The sequence below is a fragment of the Camellia sinensis genome, chromosome 7, assembly GCF_055761805.1.
Source record: "Camellia sinensis isolate YWXY chromosome 7, ASM5576180v1, whole genome shotgun sequence".
NCBI classification, from domain to species: Eukaryota; Viridiplantae; Streptophyta; class Magnoliopsida; order Ericales; family Theaceae; genus Camellia; species Camellia sinensis.
In genome coordinates this window covers 2,739,207-2,765,130 of record NC_138967.1, presented here as the reverse complement: position 1 = coordinate 2,765,130, position 25,924 = coordinate 2,739,207, and the positions used below count along the sequence as shown (strand labels likewise).

The 25,924-nt window shown below is 32.4% G+C and overlaps 2 protein-coding genes and 1 long non-coding RNA gene across 4 annotated transcripts; 1 reads left to right on the top strand and 2 right to left on the bottom strand.

The window, feature by feature from the left end:
* Positions 1–4,633: 4,633 nt before the first annotated feature.
* Positions 4,634–8,071, top strand: LOC114308384 (uncharacterized). Of its 2 annotated transcripts, none has more exons than XM_028253972.2 (4): positions 4,634–4,924; positions 5,527–6,116; positions 6,873–7,017; positions 7,532–8,071. In XM_028253972.2, exons 2-4 carry the CDS (start codon positions 5,573–5,575, stop codon positions 7,572–7,574), a joined length of 732 nt encoding a protein of 243 aa, XP_028109773.1. In that variant the 5' UTR covers positions 4,634–4,924; positions 5,527–5,572; the 3' UTR covers positions 7,575–8,071. The 2 variants fall into 2 exon arrangements, with proteins under 2 accessions (XP_028109773.1, XP_082733440.1); XM_082877314.1 differs by having other exon boundaries at positions 4,788–4,924; positions 5,524–6,116.
* Positions 8,072–10,488: 2,417 nt separating this feature from the next.
* Positions 10,489–14,978, bottom strand: LOC114268809 (uncharacterized). Its single transcript, XM_082877866.1, has 6 exons — positions 14,911–14,978; positions 13,947–14,827; positions 13,501–13,829; positions 12,327–13,440; positions 11,377–12,128; positions 10,489–11,256 (listed from the first exon to the last, which is right to left on the bottom strand). The coding sequence occupies exons 1-6, from the start codon at positions 14,976–14,978 to the stop codon at positions 10,489–10,491; spliced, it is 3,912 nt and encodes a 1,303-aa protein (XP_082733992.1).
* A 549-nt stretch (positions 14,979–15,527) lies between these two features.
* Positions 15,528–17,574, bottom strand: LOC114308385 (uncharacterized). Its single transcript, XR_014334494.1, has 6 exons — positions 17,297–17,574; positions 16,978–17,160; positions 16,739–16,828; positions 16,028–16,263; positions 15,842–15,935; positions 15,528–15,755 (listed from the first exon to the last, which is right to left on the bottom strand). It is a non-coding gene; the product is annotated as an uncharacterized LOC114308385 (long non-coding RNA).
* Between the last annotated feature and the right edge of the window lie 8,350 nt (positions 17,575–25,924).

The following is a 25,924-nucleotide window of genomic DNA, read 5'->3' as shown; positions in this document are numbered from 1 at the left end:
AATTCAACCTACTTTCATGTTTTTTTTCACTTGTTTTAATTATTTTCTTATTTTTATCGGGCGGGTGGGCTTGTGGGCCAAACTTCAATTCCTAGGTCCAACTGCAGTCCTAACCTTGTTCGGGTTGGACTAGTTTGCTTGGGATACAGACTTGGGTTGGGTAAAAGCACGGTTGGCTAGCTGAGTTTGGATTGGGCTCCAGACCTTTGGGTCAAAGGATGAACCCTTATACAGATTATAATTGCTAGCTGAGCTTGGGTCGGGAGCTGGTCATAATTGGCTAGCTGAGCTTGAGTCGGGCTCTGACCTTCGAGTCAAACGATGAACCCTTATGCAGATCATAAAAAATTAAATCAAAATGGATGGCTGTCTAATTTATTGGGCCTCCAGGCTATGAATAAATCCCAATAATGCTATTGATGGGCCATTGATGTGATTTTAAATGTCCATTCTCACATGGCTTTGTACCTCAGAGAGGGTGGGTGTGTGTACTAGGCCCACGTTAGTTAATGGTGTTGAACTGAACCTAACCTCCAAAGCGAAGAGGTGTGGGTCCAATTAACCTCCCAAACTACGATCCATCCTTACCACTAGAATCTCTACACAAAGATTTGGACAAAGCTTCCCTGTTGGGTCTATTTTAGTTATTTGAGTAGTTTATTCTCTAGATGTTTCTATAGAAATTAGATTGATTAAAGACGAATCTAATTTAATCAATCGGCTATGAAAATAAATTGTTTGGATCTATAAAAATTAGATTGATTAAAGACGAATCTTATTTAATCAATCGGCTATCAAAATAAATTGTTTGGATCAAAGATGAGTCCACAGTTTCCTTAATTTGATACGTCTTTTTTGAATGTTTAATATTAAATTAAAAATATTTATTATTATTATTAGGGGATTTTTTTTAAAAGTCCCTGGTATTAAGATTTTATAATATAAAGGATACCCAACATTTTCATAATGTCTAAGGCCTCTCAACATCAATCCAGGGAAAATTTGACCCAATTTCTCTGGACGTTCCTGAGATTTTCTCTCAAATTTCTCTGCACTTCCCAGAGATTTTCTCTACACTTCCCACATAATTTCTTTGGATCTCCTAGAGATTTTCTCTCCAGAGAAATTTGTGTTTTGACTTAACCAGAGAAAATTGATAAAAAAGAAACCTCAAGATCAATATATACCTAATCATTATCAAACCAGAGAAAATCCATTCAAAATCACATTTTTCATTTTTTTCCCCCTTCCAATATCTGAGCAAGTAAACAAATTAATAGAGAAACTGAAGCAACTAAATATCAAAAAGAAACCAACACATCTTGAGTTTTCCAGAGAAAATTCGCACAGTGACTAAATCCAGAGAAAATTCACACAATAATTAAATCTAGAGAAAATTCACACAATAGCTAAATCCAGAGAAAATTCACACAGTGACTAAATCCATAGAAAATTCCACATATAATTCGCATAAACCCCCCATAATCTTTGAGTAAACAATCACCACTCTTATTATCTCCAAACTTGAATAAAATTGTTAATTTTTGAAACTCCAATTTGAACAAAATTCACAGAGAAAATCTCACCAGAGAAATTCACATCAACCCAAAGAAATTCTTCAAAACCAGAGAAAGTTTCACCTCCACCCTAGAGAAAATCACTCAAACTAGAGAAAATCCCCCTCTCTAACCCAGAGAAATACCCCCTCATAATCTTTTCTGGTTAAAAATCATAAATCTCAGGCAAAATGTGTTCCATGGTTCACACATTGGCTCTAGAGAGAAAATTTTCGATTTTGTTGAAAAAAATCGCTAATGCAAAGAAAATTCAAAGTTAAAACCATAAATGCAATAAGAACAATCAATTTGGAGTTGAAAAGTAGATTTCAAACCCAGAGAAATTCTCTGTTTCTCTTTAGAGAAATTTCAATTTTGTTGAAAAAATTGCTAATGCAGAGAAAATCCAATACTAGAGAAATTTGAACAAGAAAGACCTACTAGAGAAATTTAAACAAAGAATTTCTCTGGGTTCAAACTAGAGAAAATTGAAATTTCTTTGAGTTCAAACTAGAGAAATTCTCTTTAGCCAGAGAAAATTCACAAACAATTATCACAATCAGAGAAAATGCAGAGAAATTTGACATCTTTGCCATATAAAATGCAGTACAAGTTTTGACATATTTACACCCTTATTTTCCTTCTATTCAATATAGTAACAACAAGAGAGATTTTCTATTGGCAATAATGACTTGAATTACATATCTACCATCCATCAATGTGAACTACTAGGAGAGTGAGGAGTTGAGTGGCCCCTCAAACAACAATCAACAAAGTTGCAATTTCTTCCTTATTCCCACAGATTACACAACCCAGCTTTCCCTCCAAACCTCCTCAGCAAAATCACATTGTATTCGAATCTGATGAGGAGATCCTGCATGATCTGAACAATATCTGGACCATATCTTGACTTTCCAGCCAGATCTCGACTGGTGTTGATGGACACCACACTTGTGACAACGACGGTGACAGTGAGTGTGAGTTCCGCTCTGTCGAGTTCCATATGAGGGCCAAACAGAGGTCTCTCTCTCATCTTATTCTTTTTTTTCTCACAACTGATGTTGCTGCCAATGTCGACCACCATGTCACTGGTGACCTGATTAGTCAAATTTCATCGTAGAAGAAACCCTAATCTCTCTCTCTATACATATATACAAATGGGCAACAGAAGCAAAATGAAGCAACATTCGGAAAACACAAATTTCTCAGTGATACATGAGTTTAGGATTGAGGGACCTTAGACATTATAAAATAATATTGTGGATCTCTTTCATTACTAAAAATGGGAGAGGGACGTAAGACTAATTTTTCTTATTATTATTGTATATTTGAATGAATTTTTTTATAGTAAGGTAACATTATCCGTGCAAAAACTATTACAGTTTTTATCCCCAAAAATTATCATTTCATCGAAGTTACTGATATATATTTTTTAATCAAGTTTGCAAATGCATTTTCCCATAATTAAGGAATAAAATAAAACGGTAATGTATTCACACACCACCTTTGAATCGGTATATACTCATTTTTTCTTTTTAATTGTATCATGAATAAAATAAAAAATCGTGCCTTTAATGGTTTTCTTTATCAAATTATCCAGCCTTTAGTCTCGTTTGGGTAGTAATAATTACGGGTTAGTTTGGGATGTTTTAAAAAAATATACTTTTTGATTTATTGGCTTATATGTGTTGGGTTTGATGTGATGTGTTAGAGAGGTGATGTGATTTAAATAAGATGATGTGACTTAAATAGGATAGTGATTTTTTGACTTTTTGTATTATTTAGTGTATCCCAAACCAAGCCAGTTTAAAAACAAAAAAATTATTAAAAAAATTAAAAATTTTATAATATATACTCATTTCGTCTCAAAATAATGGTTCTTTTTGGGAAATTCAATTTTTTTTGGTAGCACATTTATTGCATTTGAAAAAAGTTGATTTTCCAAAATTACCCTTTTGATAGTACATTTTTTGGGAATATCAATGTCATAATTATACTTTTTATATTATTTATTAATTTAAAAGAAGGGCAAAATAAAAAATTTACATTATTTTTGTACTTGATTTTTGAAGAGGGACTAATATTTTGGGACAATAAAAAATGGAATAAGGGACTAATATTTTGGGACGGAGGGAGTACAAAAAAGTTAAAGATTCTTTTTTTTTTACTTTTTGCACATCTTTTCGTAAAAAACTAAAAGGTCATTTCAAACATACAAATTTTTTTTACCTTGTATTTTAACTAAAAAATTAAAAAATTACTAAAATCACTAATTCCCAAACGAGGGTTTAATGGTTTTATTCCTATCAATATCAAGAGTACATATGGCAAAAAAAGAGAAAAAAAAAAACTAGTGTATTAGTTAAAGAATGAATAAAGATTGGAACCTCCTTTCTCCCACCCCTTTTGACCCTTTTTTTTTTTGATTGGTCACTTTTTTTTTTTTTTTTTTTCCTCCTCCTCCAATCACCACCTGCCACGTATGTGTGGGGGTAATGGGGGTTGAAATTTAAGGGAGTCTAAATCACTACTGGTTAAAGAAGAGAGCACAAATGACAATATCTATAAAAAAAAAGGGGGGCTAAGTTTGTCTCCAGCTTATACTGTTGGGCTTGTGGGCTTTTGTTTTGATAGTTCGAACCGTTAATGTGTAAATCTCGTTGAGTATTTTATTCCTGTAAAAAATCACATTGATTGAATATTGGTAGCTACTTGATTGGATCAGATTTTTGTCAATAAATTATTTTGAAAATTATACTTACCATTGACAGAAATCTGATTGAATTAAGCAGCTATAGATATTTGATCAATGCGATTTTTTATAGAAATAAAATATTCAACAAATTTTACATATTAACGATTCAAATTATCAAAATAGGATCGTGGTAAGCCTCCATAGGCTCAATAGCACGTTCCAATCGGATAAGCCTGGCCCTAAAAGGAAAATATTAGAGCTCTTGGCTAATCACATGTTTAATTAGCCCATCCATAAAAATTAGAGCTTCTAATAAAATTTAAAAATAATTAGGAATTTAAAAATAAAAAATAAAAAATTGAGAAGTATACGGCACCCACCCACCACTTCCAGACTATTTCTGCTGCTTGTCGGTGGGATTTTGTTACGATCTTCGCATTGGCAATATCACTTTATTGGGCTATTGACAGAACAATTCTATCTTCTTCCAGGACCATTGTGCAACTATTATAAGCATCAAATGTTCTTCACTATCCTGACAGTAGCCATAATTTCCCTGACAATAGACCTGTAATAATTCTCCCAAAACCCTCGTGCACTCATCCTTATCTCTCTCTCTCTCTCTGTCCTCTTGTCCCTATTGGATCTAGTGCTTCTACGCTTTCTTTCCAAGGTATTTCCTTTCTTTCACACATTTATATATATATATATATATATAAGTGAGTGTGTGAATGTGTATTGTATCTTGTAATTGCTGTGTTAGATTATGATTTTGATGGGTGGTAGTGTGTTCTTTTGCCACACTTTGTGGATTTGATCTCAATTTTGTGTTTACTTTGATTCTTTGTTCCTTTGCTTTCTTCCCAAATGTATTCGATTTCTTGCTAAGCTTGCATTGTCAACTCAAGCTTATGTTTTTTTTATTAGTCTACAAATTTTAGTTTCAGTTTGCATCATAGAGTGTGTATTGTTGAAATTTTCAATTAATTACACATCTGTTTGATAATGCATTCTGGGTTTTGTTCATAACTTGAATCTTGTGGCCTTTTTGGTGAGTGGTTTGGAGGGGACTTTGACTCTGGAAGAGAGACAAATGGAGGATTTTTTTCAAGGGTATTGAGTTTAGATAGAAGAAGTTAGAATCGACTTGTTGAAATAGAATCAATTTCAGTTGTGAATCATTGGTCGTGGTTGTGAATTAGAGTTTATTATTGTCAGTGTTGGACTTTTGAAGTTGCAGGTGGTGAGTATTTGAATTTTTGGTATTGGCAGCAGATAATTAGAGTTGGAAAGGGAATAGAAACCGAAGATCAATGTTGTAATGGATCACATGAATCGAGGAGATAGAGATTTCTATGTCGATCTTGAGAGTGGTGGGGCTAGTTGTGAAGACGTGGGAAGTACATACCCTGTTTTGGGTACCAAAATATCAAATACTCTCACAAATATCTTTGGTGGGCTTCTAAGCATTGATGGATCGATCAAAGGAAAAAAAGAAACGATCTTGAGTGGAAATATATCAGAAGTCGGTGGAATTGCTTTGGAGAATGGAAAATTTTTAATAGACAAGAAGGTTGAAGGGGATGAGGCTGTGGATCTTGTGGAGGTTAAATCAGGGAAGGAGAGACGTAAAACAAGTGGTAAAAAGCCTCCCAGACCTCCTCGACCTCCCAAAGCTCTATCATTGGATGCTGCTGATCAGAAGCTAATCAAAGAGATCTCAGAACTAGCTATGGTCAAATGTGCAAGGATCAAGCGAATGAAGGCATTGAAGAAGATGAAAGTTGAAAAGGCATCAACATCAACTGGCAACTTATTTGCCATGATGTTTACCATTATCTTCTGTCTTATTGTAATCTTTCAAGGTAATATTTCCTGTTGGACTGTGATTTTGACTTAAATGTGTGATCATTCTTTTCTTTTCTTGTAGTTCTGTGTTGGTAGGGGATAGTTTAGCTTGTCCAATTGCTCTTTCTTTCTTTATTTTTGATCGGCAACAACAAAAAAGAAGAATATTATTATTAATGAAAACAAAGATTACAAGAAACTAGAGGACAAGGAATCCTCCAAAGAAGTAAAAAGCAAAATGAAAGTAACAACACATCATGCAGCCCTTCACACAGTCCAATTGCTATGTTTCCTTCACTTGACATGAAATTAGGTCACCAAAGTAGTGGCATCTGTGTTTGCTGTTTGTTGTTGAGCCCATCTCGATATGAAACATTATATCCAAATGTGGAATGCTGTCAAAGTTGTTTTTGAGGCTTTTTGTTTACTTACTTGAACCTCCTCGGGTTCACTTTCGAAATATATCCTTCTGATAAATGATGTATGTGTGGAATGTGTTTTCTCACAGATTTGGCAATTCCAATATCCCAATCTTAAATTCTTCCATTTGTAATCTGTCAAATTAGCTTTACCTTGATTATTTTTCTCTTCCTTTGTTGAACTATGCTGTTACACTCTAGATTTGTTTAATTTATTTATTTATTTATATTTTTTATAAAACCATTGTTGTTCCTTTAATAAGTACTGTTGAATTGATCCTTTTAAAATCAACATAGTTGTAAACATCTGTCTACTATTTATGCAATATGCTGCTTTGTTTGCTTTATTTGCAGTAATGTCCCCTGGAAGAAGTTCACCAGTAAGCTTCCAGGGTTCCCCAGAATCGATTCAAGCAGCCAACTCCGGTTTTGCCTCGGTTGGCTACCACCAGAATACATCTGCAAGTGATGCCAGTAATTTTGGTTCTGGCTCACCAATGTATGTCACTTTTCTGTCACTCTCTCTCAAAATGAGATACCAATGCTTTCTTTTTGTGCTTTCAATTTTATTTTTTGTGGAAACTGGAAACTGGAAACAAAAACTTATTTAGTATATTGCTTTTGTTTTCAAGAAAGTGGAATTGATTCCAAAATTTCAAAAATTTTGAAAAAGAAAAAAAAGTTGTTTTCACTTGTTTTCAAGACAAGTTTTCACTCTTGCCTACTGGCCGCCACCGCCATCAATCCATAGCTGGCCAACCGACGACTGGTGACCCTCTGGCGAGGTCCAGCCGCTTTCTGATGATTCGCTGGCAACTAAATGGTTACTTCACGTGACTTACAGAGACCTTCTGGCAACCGTCCCTCCACTGCCGGTCACCATTAAACACCAAAAAAAAAAAAAGAAAAAAAAGAACTTGTTTCCTGCTTTTTTGCAAACATAATGGACACCTTGCTTTTGAATAAAATGACAATACTGTAAAACGAAACTCCATTTGCATTGTTCTTTGCAGTTTGGCGGAGCTGGTTTTTGGTTCAGATCCTGTGCTGAGGTGAGATAAGATGCAGGATGAAATGGTAGATCTATGGGAATTGAATTGAAAGTTCGTAGCCAGTCTATAATGAAGAATGGTCCTTGCAGTTGTGCCAACCGATCTTTACAATTCGCAGCTTCTTCACCATTGTTTGTTAATCAAGATCATGGGGTGAGTTAAAATACCACACATGCTCGGGTATATGAAGGATTGAATTGTTGCCTTGACAACCAACCTGGCCAAATTGTTTTGCCACGGTTTTGCCTGTGAAGGTGGTGTGCAGGTGTTTTCCAAGTGTTTGGCTCTGCAAATTTTAGAGAGAATCACTAGATGTTACCCATTTTCTTGTTTGTTGAATGTGTATTTTATATTATTCAGATTCAGCCAGGAAGCCAAATTAGTACCACCACTGATGCTTGTTCTATAGTAATCAATTTTTATTGAACAATGGAAGCTAATTTTTTGTTCTAATGAATCATATGATGACAATGTCGTGTATACATTGTTTGACATCTCCAACATATTAGCTCAGTGGAGTGTGATTGTGATATGTGCATGTGATGCTTTTGACCAATAACATTACGCAAAAAGAATCGACACAAATGACTTTATTTCCCACCTAACCAACCAAGATTAGTCAGGTCAGTTCCATCCATCTCTTAATTAGAGAGTTCAATTACAGTATAATATTTTTAAATTAATAGCCTTCAGATCAACTGTTTTGGGTACCAAACTATCAAAAACTCTCGCCACGATCCTTAGGGCGCTTGTGAGCGTTGATGGATCGATCAAAGCCTAAAAAGGAACGATCTTTAGTGGAAATATATCAGATGTCGGTGGAATTCGTCTGGAGAATGGGAAATTTTTAATAGGCAAGAAGATTGAAGGGTAGGAGGCTGCAGATCTTGTGGAGAATAAATCAAGGAGAGATGTAAATGCATGTATAGTTTATGTTGGTGAGAATATCAAAAAATTATATTTTATTGATAAATAATGTAAAGAAAATGAGATATAAATAGATCAAGTTGAGACACAGATACGTCATTTTCTTTAAGGAGATCAAATCCGCAGTAGGAAGAACCCAAATACCGATGCAGTAGTTACTAAATTATGACTTGTCCCCTTCAGGATTAGGGATGGCAATATTAACCCGGCTCGACGGGGACCCGGACCGCCCCGTCCCGATAAATAAGTTTTTCCTTAAAAATTATTTCCCATAGGACCGAGGATGGTATTAAAAAACACATTCCCGATGATTTTCGGGCCGGGGACGGGAGATTAATTTCTCGGCTCCGCCCCGCCCTGCCCCGAAAGTTCCCCGAAGCTTCCCCGCGTATATACTATTAGTTGTATTATTACTAGGGTATGCCCGTGCGTGAAGGCGCGGTGACCATTAATTGAATATAAAATTATTGGGTTAAAATGTAATTTATTTAATTTGTTGGGAAAAAAAATTTGAGGTGAAAATATAAATAGATTATCCGTATGGTTTTGAATTTTCAAATGAATTTTATAATTAGATTTTTGAAAAGAATTTGGAGTATTGTAGTATGATGACACAAATGCAAACAAAGATCATATCACCAAATATTTACTATTGTAGTATTTTTGTTTATGTAACCCACTTGCAATTTGTAATAGAAAATAAGCATTTTATTATCCTAGCTAATAACAGTACTCAAATAAATTTCTATATCCACATTTTCTTAGATAGTGAGTTTTGGTTGAAGTAAAGAAGAGAGATCTCAAAGCTATAGTTTTGCATCAATTTTAATGTAATGGTTAAAATCTACCAATTTTTACGATTTGGTGGTCAGTTTATTGTGCAGAAAATTAAATAAATAAAAAATAAATAAATTGTATGTTGCTTGGTGAAAAAATCAATTTGAACATAAATTTTCCAAATTTATAGGTAAACGAAATAGTGAAAAGTAAACACATAATTGCTGTAAAATTCAAGTACAATAAAAGCATAAGATTTTAAACAAACAACAAAATGTAAATCCCACAACATAGAAACATCTATATAAAAATAAGACGAAATACGCCAGCCAATGCTATGCAATAGAAAAGAATAAACAACAAATTAAGCACACTAGCCAATGCTCTGCAATACAAAAAAAAAATGCCAAATAGCAAATTAAGCACACCAGCCAATGCTTTGCAATACAAAAAAAAAGCCAAATAATAAATTAAGCACACCAGCCAATGTTCTGTAATACAAAGAAAATGCAACACCCTTCTTGATAAAAAGATAACCAAATAAAAATATGATTAGTTTTGTTTAACCTAATTCAAGAGCATATTAGGAAGAAAAAACAAAAAAATATATATCACCTAGTGTGTTACATTTACAAAAACAAACTTATAGCATAAATCAATAATTCAAATGAAAATGATCTAACATACATCTAAACTTAGTTATAAATTCCACATAGATAAAAGGCTTTACAAAACTATTGTAAATAATAAATTTCACATCGATCGGAAACCTTACAAAATATGGATCGTAGCTAGCATATGTATGCTTTTCACAAAAATAAATATGAGATTCAAACTTGTTCTTTCTTAGAAATCCTAGGAGCGCCTCATCAATTTCCAAAAAGTCCTCGTATCAACTTGTATGTATCCCCAGTGAGGAGCATGCACGACAATTTATTAATTTATGAAAATAAAAAAAAAGTTAGTATATTAGCAAAAGAAAATTTATATATATATCAAAACACTTTCAAATTGAAATTACCTTGTTACATCCCCATCGAAGCAATCTAGTTGTATTTATATTTTTGAGCTCCATATATTTTTTAACCCAATCCTACAAAAGTCGACACATATAATAAAATATTTTAAAAATAACAATTTGTAATCAATAGAAACAAAGTTATCAAAAAATAAATTGTACCTTTTGACAAAAGTGGTTTGATCCATAAGTAACACTATAACAAAATTTCAAGATAAACAATGTTTGTAGTAGAATCTGGCTTATCATTGGGAAGAAGGACACTTATATGATCAAAGGATGTGCATCTAGATAGGGCCACATACAATTGCCCATGACTAAACATTGGTGTGCGCAAATCAACTCCAACAAATTTCACAGATTGCCCTTGAGATTTATTAATGGTTAGGGCATATGCCAATCGAACTGGAAATTGACGTCTTGTCATTCGAAAAGGCATTTCTGAAGAAGACGGTGTCAAGGATATCCTTGGTATGAATACCAAATTGCTACATTTTTCTTCAGTTAAAATTTGAGCGTCAATTATGCGAGTATTGCATCTAGAAACCATCAATCTTATGCCATTGCACACTCCATCTTTTGGTGCAATATTTCTTAACAACATTATAGGACAACCCACTTTCAACTCTACCTTAAAAGCCGGTAGCCTAGGAGGATCTAATGAATTTAAATATTCATTAGGATATCTATTTATTATAGTACGATCAATTTCATCATCTTCAGACATCTTGTCTGCTGCCAAATAAGTATGTGTGTTGCCGGGAAAAATATTCAATGCTGCAGTATTGATAGCATTGACATCATCATTCCGTGCAGAAAGAATTGTACGTTCAGTTAAAAATGTTACAGTCGATGTCATTGCCACATCCAGTTGCGGATAAACTACTGAGATTATGTCTTTTAGATCTTGGCATTTGTGTATTGTTGATGGAAGTTTAACAATTTCCTGAGGATTGGTCCCAATCTATTTATAAAAATAAATAAATAAAATAGTAAGTAAAATCAATTAAAGTACATAAACGTAAATATATTTCGTCAATTTAAAAGAACCATATAATAGAGAAAAAGTTTGAAGAAATATTACCTCCATCAAGAATTTTGCAAAATTAGCATTTTCAAGATTTGCATGATTTAAGCGCATGTTCAAATTTAAAGACAAAACATGTATATCCTTCCATAGAAAAGAGTGTCTTAATGATGCATTCACAATTTGCTCACAGACTCCTTTGGTTATAATTGGTAAGATTTGTCGAAAATCTCCACCAAGAACAACAGTGATACCCCCAAATGGCTTTTCACTATCACAAGTGTCCCGAAGTGTGTGATCAACTGCCTCAACACAATGTCTATGCTGCATAGGAACTTCATCCCAGATTATAAGTTTTGTTTCTCTAAACAATTCTGCTTGTAATGACTGCTTGCTAAATCCACAAATTGAATTTTCCAATACATCCAACGGAATGGAAAAAGTTGAATGAGCTGTACGACCTCCTACCAATAACAATGATGCAATTCCAGATGAAGCCACAGTAATAACAATATGGCCAAGGCTGCGACACTTTAATGCAATCGCATTGTACAAAAACGTTTTCCCTGTTCCGGCACCTCCATTCAAAAAGAAAATAGTTCCTTTATTTTCAAAGACTAAGGAAGTGATTGCATCATAAGCTGTTCGTTGATCATTGTTGAGGCGATCAATAATAATTTCTGCATCTGTCTGTTGTGCCTCATTATGCAGTTGTTGATGTTCGAATATTAACCTGTTACCAACTACTGCACTCCAATTTGTAGAAGGTTGTGGCATTGGCGGGAAGTCAATTAAACTTTTTCCCGATTCTTGGAGCATTTGATTCAAAAGATATAGACCATAGTCTTCAATTTGAGCCTCAGTTGGTTCAGAAATGGCAAACAATGTTCGAATCTTATGTGCAAGATCATCACATATATGCATTGAAAATTGATTCCATAACGCATATGGTTGCAGTGGAGAGCACTGAGTAAGAATAATAGTAAACAATCTCCTTAATTGATAACCAGTTTTCATAACTGCAGCCTCTTTAAGGCATTGTATCCATTCTTCATCATCTTCTAAAAGTCCTCTTGCAACACATGCTGATTTAAATGTATCATGCAAAACATTGTTGACCGTGCGTAAACATTGAAACGATTTTGGTCCTTTGACAACAGTTAATAGCAAACGCAAATAAAATCTCTCTCCACAATTAGGGCTAGCAAAGTACATTCTACCGATTGCATAGCCCTGCTGCCTTGGTTTCCATCTCTTTTCTGAATTAAGCCAAACAAAATGTTGTGGAAATTCTTGGTAAGTGAATGGACATTCATCTTCCATAGAAGCGCAACATGCAAAAAAACCAGTAAGAGTTGACATTTGTTGGCCAGCTCTAGAAACAATTGCTTCTAATGATTCATCAGGATTAAAAAGAACGTGGTGCATTCCAGGTAAATGAAGTGCTAAGCGTACAACTGTTGGTATCTCTGCATGCAATGGATAACCAAATATTCGCCAAGCAGCTTCTGGAGGTCCAATATACCTCGCATCGAGATATTGTTGGATCTCATTTATCAATCCCAACACCATCGTTGTACGATCATAACCCTTATAAATGTACTTGTGTATATACTTGACACATCTCATTCCGGCACAAACTTCCACATTTATGTGACAATTGAAATGTTTAGAAAGATATGCATTGTATGGTACGATGTCTCTGTTATCAACTTCTTTCCCTCTCACAATATGAGCTTGACCATTATTGCGACGATGATAGATAGGATATCCATCTTGATCCATAATAGTTGTTTCTGCGAATGCTCGAGGGTATCTCTTAGTGCATTTACCATTTTCCATACATGGTGCTTGTGGATTTCGAGCACTACATGGTCCATGTACCATACAACACTTGATAGTTTTAAAAAGCATAGGTTCATCTTTTGGATCTGGAAATTCTGCACAAACCAATTTGTTTACTTGAGCACATGTTCGAATTTTGTCTGGACCCTTAAGAAATAGAAGTGCATGCGTATGAGGAAGGCCTTGCTTTTGGAATTCAATTGTAAAAACATGCGCAACTTTATTACCAAACACTCGGTTTGTTTCTATCTCCTTCATCAAGCACTTTCTCTTTAACTAAAAAACACGGGCAATTAAATCAGGACGATCAGTAGGCTTTTGGTGCGGTAATAATACCGAAGTAATTTCTGGCCAATTAGGATTTGCAGTCATGGTGAGAAAAATGTCTGGATGTTGGTTGTATCGTGTGATAGCCATTGAGTCTTGAAAGATTTCAAACATGTGTCTAGGACCTCCAGCAAATGAAGATGGCAAAACAAACCTTTGACCAATTTGATTGGGTTGAAGGTCATTTGGATCAATATCTGTCAAATCTTGGTAAAGTTCAGCACGGATCTTCCCTTGATTAAGTTTGTAGTAAGTCAACCTATTTTGTTCAGTTGCGGCCCAAGCATCAACCAAAAACTCTTGGAACAGTTTTCCAGCTCTCAAAATTGTTGAATACTCTATGGGTCGTTCAAACAAACGATAACTATAAAAATCCATTTGAGTAAGCTGATCAGTTGAAGGCCGATCACGTTCAACATCCCACAGTTTCATCCCAAGTTCCCATCCAAGCTCACCATGTGGAAATAATAAAACATAATGTAATGGCAAATATGCTGGGTGACATTCATTGATTTGTATTAGCTCATTATTTCCATGTAGATGTAAGATAACATCTCTCATTCCACTAACCTTGGTTCCATCACCTGGTATTACAACTGCAATCTCATCTGTAGTTGGTAGGTTATACCGTCGTCGATCTGTTGATGAACTGTAGTGGAGATGAGCAGGCAAATTTCGTCCTGTCAAGGCTAATTGATTCAAAATTGCATGAGCCTGGCGAAATTTAGCAACGAATGCATTAACCTGTAATAAACTATCTTGAATAGTTTTTAGAACATCTCTTCTTAATTGAGGATTTCTACGATTGCGAACTTCTAAAGCTGAATCAGGGTCATAAATGTACAATTGCGCATAAGCTGCATCTTGCCCTGATTGTGGTAGTAGTGATCCTGTTCGATGTCGCAATTCCCCATGGATAGTGAATGATGTAGGGCCTCTTCCAGTAAGTACTCTTGGATCTAATGTAGCACCAAGACTTGTAAAAGCATTGGTTGCATTGTACACTCGAGTATAACGTCGAAACGATTTTGATTTATCATCATTCCCATCATATAATGCTTGAAGAAGTGAAGGGGGTGTAATAAGAAGAGGAAGCTTAACCTTCCCTTTTGAACAACATGTTCCGAATAGAGGACGGTTTGGAGATGATTTTACTAATTTTTCATCCATCCAATGTAATGCTGAACAGAAAGGACATAATACATCCATCTTGCCAAGAGAATGACGACATGAATTTATATGTGCTCGAGTACCAACCATTGGACCCATAGGCATATCCTCTAATTCTTCATTAGTACATAGATCCTCTTGAAGGGAAGGAGTTGTAAGAGTAGGCCTACAAATATTGGTTCTGTGTAAATTAAAATAGAATGGTAATAGTAGGAGTATGAATTTGAAGAATTAAACACAGTCTTTTACCAATTCCTTTGTGGAGCTAAAGATATGCTTGGCATTGAGAACGAACATGTGGAAGGATGTGCAACCATTGTTCGTTTTTGCGCCGACTGAGTGTCCTCAGTTGCCTTTGTTCCTAGTTCCAAGCAAGCACGACTACGACGACACGGTATTAAAGAAGTTTGTCTCGGTTGAATACATTCTCTTGATTTTTCCCGTTGTCGCTGTGCACATTGGGCCAATGTAGCTTTGATATAACATTGTTATTGTGTGCTTAAAATGTGAATATTATGTCATTGATACCTAAAATACAAATATTATCGTATACTATTTTATTTCTTTTTCTTCTTGCCTTGTGATAATTTTAAGAATATTTTTACATTTTATTTGTCCTACTTCCTTTTCCATTTTGCTTCATTTTCCCTCTTCATGCCTTGTGATATAACAATTTATTTTTTAATTATTGTTTTCTCTTTCTTCTTGCCTCATGATGATTTTAAGAAAATTAAAAATATTTTCTATGCCTATGTTCCTCTGTTCCTTTGCTTAGATGTTATAAAGTTTTTCTTGGAGTTGATAAAGGTTACAATTATTTTTTAGGAAATGTTAAAGAGAGCTAAAAATACTTTGTTTGAGTGTACAGAAAACAAAGAGCACACAAAAAAAATTGACAACACAGTTTACATTTTTAAAAATATACATGATCAATGTTCACTTAAACAATATGATTGGCTTTGTTTTACTCGATAAATATTTTTTTAAAGATGTTGAATATATACCATTGGACATGCGTTTTCCTTTTCTTTGTCAAAAGAAGTTGCCTTTTCTTTTCCTTTAGACATTGCCTTGGCCTTTTCCTTTTCCTTTGCCTACAGAATACGAAAAATAACATGTATTTATAGAATTTATTAAGATTACAAAAAAAGAATATGTTGAACTTGATATTTATGCTTACCTTAGAATTGCGGATAATATTAAGATTGCACTCATCACGAATAACAACACCGATATTCCTAGTCTCATGGAGCAATGGGCTTGCATGAGTAGGCCTACAAATATTTGTTGTGTACAAAATAAAATTTATAAAATAAAATCTTAACAATAAGAATATGTATTTGTAGAATTAAATACAATGTTTTACCAATTCCTTTGTGAAGCTAAAGATGTGCTTGGCGAAGGCAGATGTGTAAACATTACTCCTTTCTGAGCCGGTGGAGTATTAGTTGTGCTTGGTGGAATCAATTCTCTCGATCTCTCTCGTTCACGTCGCGAACGTTGTCCCAATTGATATGAAGAGCTTGCCTTATCATTTCTTTCGCGTTCTCGCCATGCACGTTGAGCCAATGCAGCTTTCGATATAACATTATTGTTATGTGCCTAAAACATGAAGATTAATTTCATAAGATGCCTAAATTTTATCTTCTATTGTTTTATACTTTACTCTTCATTTTTCATTTCTATTAATTTACTTTATCTTAATTCCCTTTCCTTCTGATATTTTGTAAAAAAATTGAAAACTTTTTCATTTTGTATCCCTCCTCCCCTCATTCCTTTTTTTTGTTCTATTTCTTTTTTATTCTCTTGTAGATGTTCATGTCAATAGCAAAACGCCAAAAAAGAATAATAATAATTTAAAACAAATATAATGTTTTTGTACAAATGCTATTTTAGCATGCTAAAAAAAAAACATTTCACAAATTTATATGAAACTGTTTACTATAAGAACAGTATATGTCATTGTGCAAGTAGTATGTCAATTTTACATTTAAAAATAAATAAATAATCAAGGTTCATGGTCCAAAATAAATATTTCAAAAAAATAACTTTAAATGGAAATGTTGAAGAGCCATACTACTGAACATGCATTTTCCTTTCCCTTGCCCGAAACGGTGGTCTTTTCGTTTTTCTTCAACAATGCCTTGGCAATTTCCTTTTCTTTTGCCTACAAAAAATAAATTTTTTTTTAAAGAATAAAGAAAAAAAAAAAATATATATATATCTAGAAAGTTTTTAAAAAATATATAAATAAGAATATACGGTGTATACGGTGTTTTGAATGAAAAAAAATCTATATAATTAAATTGGGCCTACCTCTCAAACACGGATGACATTAAGGTCACGCTCATCACGGATAACAACATTAACATTTCTTTCTTGAAGAAATTGGACCTAAAAATACAAAAGAATTAGAGGTAAAAAAAATAAAAAAATTATACATGTAAGAAAATGAGTAAAAGGAATCAGTATTACAGTTCGACGTAGGTCTCCATCCATCTGTAAATTATAAGAAAAGAGAATTTTGTTATAAGGAATTAGATAAAAAAAAAATTATGAAAAGAAAAGAAAATTGACTTTTTCTTATAAGAAAAATGTTTTTTTTTTCAAATAAATAAAAAAGAAAACAACTTACGTGACCAAAAATAGTAATGTTGTCCATAATTAGCGGTTGAAGGTCAATGGTGTCTCAACTTGAAAGTGCCAGGTTATGTAAATTTGACAAAGATAACTGTATGAAGGCAAAATGAGGTTTAATAATTGCCATAAAGAAAAATTAATCACTACAAAATTAACAACCTCCTAACATATTTTAGTTAACAACCTAGTTTAAGAAGTTCGTTTGTGCATGAATAGCACAGATGGAGAAATTCACCTACTACAGGATAGAAGAAAAATTATAATTTTTTTATGTCTTCAATATACGTTAAAAAGGATAGAAGAAAAATTAAATACTCTCATAGGAATCTTCATAATTTTTCTCTATTGACCAAAATGTAGAACTATAGTAATACATGATTTTGTGGTTGATTCTATATAGCAACTTTGCACTGACAAAGGTTAATTCTTATGGATTGTATTGCCCATTTTTCCTACTAACAACTAAGTAAATTATAAAAAAAAATATAAATTATACTAATGAATAAAATTTTAGCAAAACTTAATTACAGAAATTTAATTACTAAATTTGCATTTTAAAATGTGAAAATGAAAAATAAGTAAAAAACTACAATAAAAATTTATAAAAGGGCTCACCACACTGTAACTGGAAAATTACAAATACCTTTTGTATTATCTGTATAATTGCAAATGCCTTTTTCAAAAAAGTATACTACACAGTAGCTTATTTATTCCAAGGAGTAATACTCTCATAAAAATCATTAAAAAGTTATTAAAACAAAATTTTAAAATAAGTTTAAGTTTTTTCAAAAGTCCTGATAAACATCTAAAAAGTCTTTTTTTTTTGTTTGAAAAATTCCATAAATAAAATTGAAACAGAAAAATAAACTGGACTCTTTTTAAAGAGAGAGAAGCCTAAACATTTTAAAATAGCAGTTCAATAAAAAACCAAATTAAAAGCAATTCACTAAAAGCAAAAAAAATAAGGGTCATCAAATTAACAGTTATATACCAAGATACATAACTATACACACTATATTAGACTTATTTCTATACCAAATATTAAAAGCTTAATGTTTAATCTAATTATTGAAAATTCGAAGACCAAACATGAAAATTCCAAAGCATTAAAGAAATATGAAAGAGTTCATTCATTAATCCAAAACATTTATTAACCCACTGCAATTCAATAAAGAAAGTGAGGAACTAATAAAGAATTGCAAGGGATAGTACACTCATCACAAAAAATGTATACAAATCTATTTTTATATTTGGTGAGTAAAAATATGACCATTGATGATTAAAGAGAGCCTCAACCCATTTGACCAAGATGAAACAAAAATCTATATAACAACAACCTAATTAATGTCAACATTAACTCAGAGTTTTTTTTGGAAGCTCAACCCATTAAGATGAAATAAAAATGATTGTTAATATAAAACCTAATTTTTCTTAACCCTCATTTGAAACACGAAACCTATTTTTTCTTAACCTCCATTTGATAAAGAGAGAAAAGTGGGTGTTAAAATTCCATTGATTATTAAAGGGTACCTCAACCCAATTAATGTTAACATTAACTCAGAGTTTTTTTTGGAAGCTCAACCCATTAAGATGAAATAAAAATGATTGCTAACATAAAACCCAATTTTCCTTAACCCTCATTTGAAACATGAAACCCATTTTTCCTTAACCTCCATTTGATAAATAGAGAAAAGTGGGTGTTAAAATTCCATTGATTATTAAAGGGTACCTCAACCCAATTAATGTTAACATTAACTCAGAGTTTTTTTTGGAAGCTCAACCCATTAAGATGAAATAAAAATGATTGCTAACATAAAACCCAATTTTCCTTAACCCTCATTTGAAACATGAAACCCATTTTTCCTTAACCTCCATTTGATAAAGAGAGAAAAGTGGGTGTTAAAATTCCATTGATTATTAAAGGGTACCTCAACCCAATTAATGTTAACATTAACTCAGAGTTTTTTTTTGGAAGCTCAACCCATTAAGATGAAATAAAAATGATTGCTAACATAAAACCCAATTTTCCTTAACCCTCATTTGAAACATGAAACCCATTTTTCCTTAACGTCCATTTGATAAAGAGAGAAAAGTGGGTGTTAAAATTCCATTGATTATTAAAGGGTACCTCAACCCAATTAATGTTAACATTAACTCAGAGTTTTTTTTTGCAACCTCAACCCATTAAGAACAAAACACAACACATAATTTTTTTTTGACTTCAGATTCTTAATGTTAACATTAGCTCTGAATTGAAAAAGAGAAAAAAAAAAAAACGCAGAGCATGATGCATTACTTCACTTGTTTATAGTCCACTTCATCCGAATACCACTTTTTTAACATGATGCATGTCTAGGATATGAAACCCAAAGCTATGAATTGAAAAAGAGAGAAAAAAAAAAATAGAGCTATGAACTGACCCAAAAAAAAAAAAAAAGAGCTATGAACCCATGTCCGGAAACAGAGGTAAAAAAATAGAGCTATGAACTGAGAGAAAAAAAAAAATAGGGGTAAAAAAAATGAATGGAACAAAAAAAAAGAAAGTGAGGAGGTAAGAGTGCCTTACCCGGTGATGGTGGAGAAAAAATGAAAGGAATGCGAAGAGCTTTGGTCTTCCTTCAGGAATGCGAAGAGCTTTTTGGAGCTTTGTTCTGCCTTCGATGGTGATTCACTTCCTCTCCTTCGATTGTAAGCTTCTTTCATAGTGATAGGTAAAGTCCAGTGGTGGGTTGGTAAGAGTTGATAGGTAAAGATATCTGGACCATTGAATTTTAGACCCTTGAAAATATTTGTGAAAGTACATTTGAGCCATTGTTTTTAATTACTAATTTTGCATTTTAAAATGTGAAAAAAAATAAGTAAAAAACTACAACAAAAATTTATAAAAGGGCTCAACAAAAATTACAAATGCCTTTTGTATTATCTATATAATTACAAATGTCTTTTTCAAAACACATCATAAAAATTTATACTACACAGTAGCTTATTTACTTAGGAGCTTATATAAACCCAGGAGTAATACTCTCATAAAAACCATAAAAAAATTATTAAAACAAATTTTTAAAAGAAGTTTAAGTTTTTTCAAAAGACTTGATAAACATCTAAAAAGTCTTCTTTTTTTTTTTTTTGAAAAATTCAAAAAATAAAATTTAAAAAGCTAAATAAATTGGACTCTTTTTAGAGAGAGAGAGAAGCCCAAACATTTTAAAATAGCAGTTCAATAAAAAACCAAATTAAAAACAATTTACTAAAAGCCAAAATAAAAAAGGTCATCAAATAAAAAGGGTTAACTTTTTAATGTTCCCTTTTCCTTTCAATCAACAAATTCCCTTCAAATCCTAAATCCAAATATAGCCTAAGAGATGGGAAAAAAAAAGAAGAAGACATATCATATTACAAAATTAAACTGTAACAAAATCCTTGTAATTGCATGAATATCACAAATGGGGAAATTGAACTACTATAGGATGGAAGACAAATTATAATTTTTTTGTCTTCAATATACATTAAAAAGGATAGATGAAAAGTTAAATACTGTCATAGAAATCTTCATCATTTTTCTATATTGGCCAAAATGTAGAACTATTGCAATACATGATTTTGCGGTTGATTCTATATAGTAATTTTTGCATTGACAACAGTTAAATTGTTATGGATTATACTGCCCACTTTTCCTATTGACAACTAATGTATACCACACCAAAAAAAAAAAAAAAAGTAAATTATAAAAAAATGTAAATTATACTACTTATGAATAAAATTTTACAAAACTTCAATATAGAAATTTCATTACTAATTTTTCATTTTAAAATGTGGAAAAAAAATAGGTTAAAACCTATAATAAAAATTTATAAAAGGTCTCACCACACTGTAATTGGATAATTACAAATATCTTTTGTCTTATCTATATGATTATTTGGGGAGGCAAATAAAGTCTGTCTAGTTATTTTTACAGTCTTTTTTCAATTTAGAAGAGTGTTATCATTACATTATTTTTTTCTTCTTTAGGGTGGTTTTGTTTCCTTACTGCCTTTGTTGAAACAGTTCATGCTTCAACTACTTTCTTAAACCTACAAACAATTCATGATTCTAACTGATCTTTTTACATCTCTATCACTGCTCATATTTTTTGGAGCATAGGATGAGGAGTCAAATCAATAGTAGACGTGGTAAGAGAAAGGTTTTCGATAGTAATTTCACAATTCAATCCACTCAAATCTTTACCACGTTGATAGAAAGTAACCCATTTCTTAAAAACTGTCATTTATCCCTTACTTGCTCCACTTAAGCATCCTCATGATACTCTAATGAATTGTATGGGACAACTTTAGAGATAACCCTTTTATAAGGAAAAACAGAACCATAATATCTTGAAAACTTTTTACAGTCCAAAAGTTTTGTTGTTGAAACTTAAAGCAGAACTATAGGATACTATAGAAATTAAAATAGTTCAAATTTAAATTTGTTTAGATGTGATTTTAAGATTGAATTTGAAAATTTTGTCTTGACAAATTTGAAATAACGTAGTAGTTACTTGAAATCCTTAATACTAAGTGTTATAGTTCTACAAAGAACCTAATAATAGCTTAAACTACTTGGTTAAAAACTATAGAATCTCTAATTGTTTGAAATAGTAGTATCCAAATGCTTTGTTCTAGTAGTCTATTTGATGCTTTGTGATACAGTGTAGCTTATCTAAATTGGACATAGGTTGGGATGCAAATGGTGTTGGATTTGGATTATGGGTCCCCAATTGGTTATTAAAGAAAAAAATACAATAAAAAATTTTATTTTGTTTAACATTTGATACATTATAGGAATTATTAAAGCTCATCCTCAACAGCAGCATTTAATAGATTATAGGAATTATTATCACCAAATAAATGGGCTTCTGATTATGCCTATAATGCAAACAAAATGCTAATGTTTCAAAATCAAACTAAAAAACAGAATGCTAATGTCATCAGCACCCATTTTATTCAATAATTTTATGAAATCCTCATAGGATGAAACCCACGAATATGAACCCAAAATCAAAACTCATTTCATAGAAATCCAAAATCGAAATCCAAAATACAAAACCAAAATACAATTTTATAGATATCAAAACCAAAATCAAAACCCATTATAATCATAGGTTAGTTGATAAAACCCATCAATGAAATAGAAATATATAAACCCATCATATTTGCAAGTAATTTCAAACCTACAAAAAGAAAATGTAAATTTTCAACCCATCATGGTCATCTAGGCATAGAGTTTTCAATGAATGAATATATGTTCAAAAAATTTTAATACAAAGATTCTTAAATTTTCAACCCATCATGGTCATCTAGGCATAGAGTTTTCAATGAATGAATATAATATATATTTTATTCAAAAATTGTCATGAACATAATATATATTTTATTCAATGAATGAATATAATATATATTCAAAAATACTTTTAATGAATGAATGAATTTTTAATGAATGAATATATATTCAAAAAATTTTCAATCTTAAAGATTCTTAAATTTTTAATGAATGAATATATATTAAAAAATATTAAGATCATATAATATAGAGCTCAAGAAATCAGTATAAAAAATTAAGAAGGGTCATGTTCATGACACTTTTTATACCCCAATACACTTTTTATACATATACTAAGAAACGTTTTACACATCTATATGTACGGTCGTTAGTATTTTCCTTAAGGTCACTATTTTGTTACTACAACAGAAAAAAGAAAAAGAAAAAAAGATACCAACTTAATACCTCTTTGTGCCTTTTTCGCTAGGAGTAATGTTGCCTTGTTCTTGATCAACTGAAGCACTGATATAACTCCCCTGCTTTCCAAATTCACCTAAATCATTTATGAGCTGAAATCTTTCCAGTGATGATATGAAAATACTTTTGGTCACTGAAGAATCAGTGATCGACACTAAGCATCCAATGGCATCCTGATATTAATGTACATGCAAAATAAATTAGAGTAAACTGGAACAACATTTTTTGTTAATAACAATAGATTTTGGCCTTGAAAATTTCCCAAAGCAACAAGCAAATCAATATTTTGGCCTTGAGATGTCAGAATTTTTAAATTTTAAATGATATACATATGAGCACATTTGGAGTAGCTGTGTAACTGTGTAATAAGGATTGCAGCATATGGAAAATCATGTTCTTAAACTGTGAATGAATCTATAAACCCACTTCAATGATAGAAATCCATTTCATAAGAGGGAAAAAGCTAAAAAGAATAGAAACCCACTTCAATGATAGAAAGTATGTAAGAAGAATAGGAGGGAAAAAGCTAAAACCAGTTTGTATTTAAGAAGCATTGTTTTAACAATTTCAAAGGTAAAAAAAACAGAAGGTGGTCCGAATGTTTCAATGACCCATAGCCTTAAATAGCCTTAATGTTTCAATTTCAACTTCAATGACCCATAGCCTTAATGTTTCAATTTCAGAGAGCAAGCATTCAAAATAAAGTGAGGAGAGGAGGGTGTCTTACCTGGTCATGGTAGAGAAGAGAGCTTTCTTAGAGTTTTCTTCCTTCTTCACAGCTTTCTTCGAAGCTTTCTTCAAAGCTTTGTTCCAGTTCGAAGCTTTGTTCCTAGCCTTCTGCATTGATAGGAATATAAATGATGCCTTACCTGGTAAAATGCAGTGGTTGGTGAGAGTTGATAGGAATACAAATCTGGACCATTGGATTTTAGCCATGGACAAATCTAAACCATTGAAACTCTTTTCAATCTCAACCATTGTTTTTAAATTAGATAAATCTGAACCATTAAAGATAGTTTGTGAGAGAGACATTTTCAAAAATAAATCTGAGCCATTGCTTTTAAATCTAAACAGATTTGAACCATTGATTTGAAAGACATTTTCAAATTAACCCTTCCATTGTTATATAGATTATATTATTATATATCTCTTTCATATTATTATTATATTATTATATATCTCTTACATACATCTCTATTCTCTCACTCTCTGACTCTCATCTCACTCTTTCACTCTCACTCTCACTCTCTCACTCTCATTCGTCTCTTTCTCACTCTCTCAACTCTCTGTCTCTCGTTCTTCTCTCCCTCACTCTCTCTCAACTCTCGTTTCTTTTCTCTGTCAACTCTCGTTCTCAACTTAGCCCCGACTCTTATCTCAGCCCCGACACCACCACTACCGTTGGCCACCGCCACCGCCACCGCCGCAGAAGCTCTGTCTCTCTGTCACCACCACCTAACCCACTGCCACAGCCAGTGATTGTCGATCTCGCGCCCAAATCTGTTAGATCTGAACTCAGATCTGTTATGTCTCTCTCTCTCTCTCTGTGATCTGATCTGTGTACTCAGATCTCTCTCTGGTATTGTTGTTGAAATCATATTTTTTTTTTCAGATTAATTTTTTTTTAAATTTAAATCTCTGTGTGATCTGATCTGTGTACACATCTTGATTTATTGGGGACGGGGATTTTTGAGCCTTGGGGATTGGGGACGGGGAGTGTAGTCCCCAACCCCGCCTCGGCCCGTTGCCATTCCTATTCAGGATATAACAGTCTGACCACTTGTCGTATGATTTAAGTTAACTCTACACAAGATGGTGGATCCAAAGCTCATTTGGCTAGTAATCTCTCAAGTGTAAAAAGAGTTGGTCTAGAAATGAGTAGATGTGAGGAACAATATATAGGTCACTAGGAGCTTACAAATTACACAAATAATAATAATAATAATAATAATAATAATAATAATAATAATAATAATAATAATAATGACTATTGAACTAGAAAAAATTGAGAGTTCCAAAACCTCTAAAATATTAACTCACCACAAATGTCATGACCTTTCAATAATCTCTATTCATGGACAAAATAAAAAGTCACAAAAAAAAATAAATAAAAAATATTAAAATGGTCCAACAGTTTATACCTATCTTAATGATTTGAATCGTTCATCTCGTATGACAAGTTAAGAAAAATACGCGTGCAAAAAATTAGATTAATTAGACATAAGTAATCATATATATATGTATATATATATATATATATAGATATATGTCTATCATAAATGGACAGTTTATTATTAAAAACACGTCTGCTGTATAAATAAAAATGAATTAATAGTATGACAATCGATATTGAATCAATTTAATCTTTTGCATAAATAATTTTTTCAATCAATTATATAAAATAAATGATTTGAATAGTCAAAGTAAGTTAAGTTAGTTCCTAGTAGTATCATATATGCAATGTAATATAACATGCTCTAATAGTAAGAACTGAAGATTACTATATTACAAGACATTGTTTTTGGTTTTTTTTTTTTTATTTTTTATTTTTTTTATTTCTCTCACTCTGTTCGTTGCAAAATTGTACAGTCTCGCTCTTTATTTTTTAGGATATATCATTTTTATTCATGTTTTTTTTTTCTTTATATTTTATCGATTCTTGATGTAATATTACAATCATGTACGGGAAAAAAATAAACCTTATCGTATAATCCTGTTGATCAAGTCTGCGCTCCTCTAAACGTTGTCGCTTTACTCCCTGAAAACACAAACGCGAGCTAGCCGGCGGGTGTGTGCCAGAAACCCCTCCGATGCCTAAGTCAGCAAAATAGACAAGTAGACAAAAGCTCTG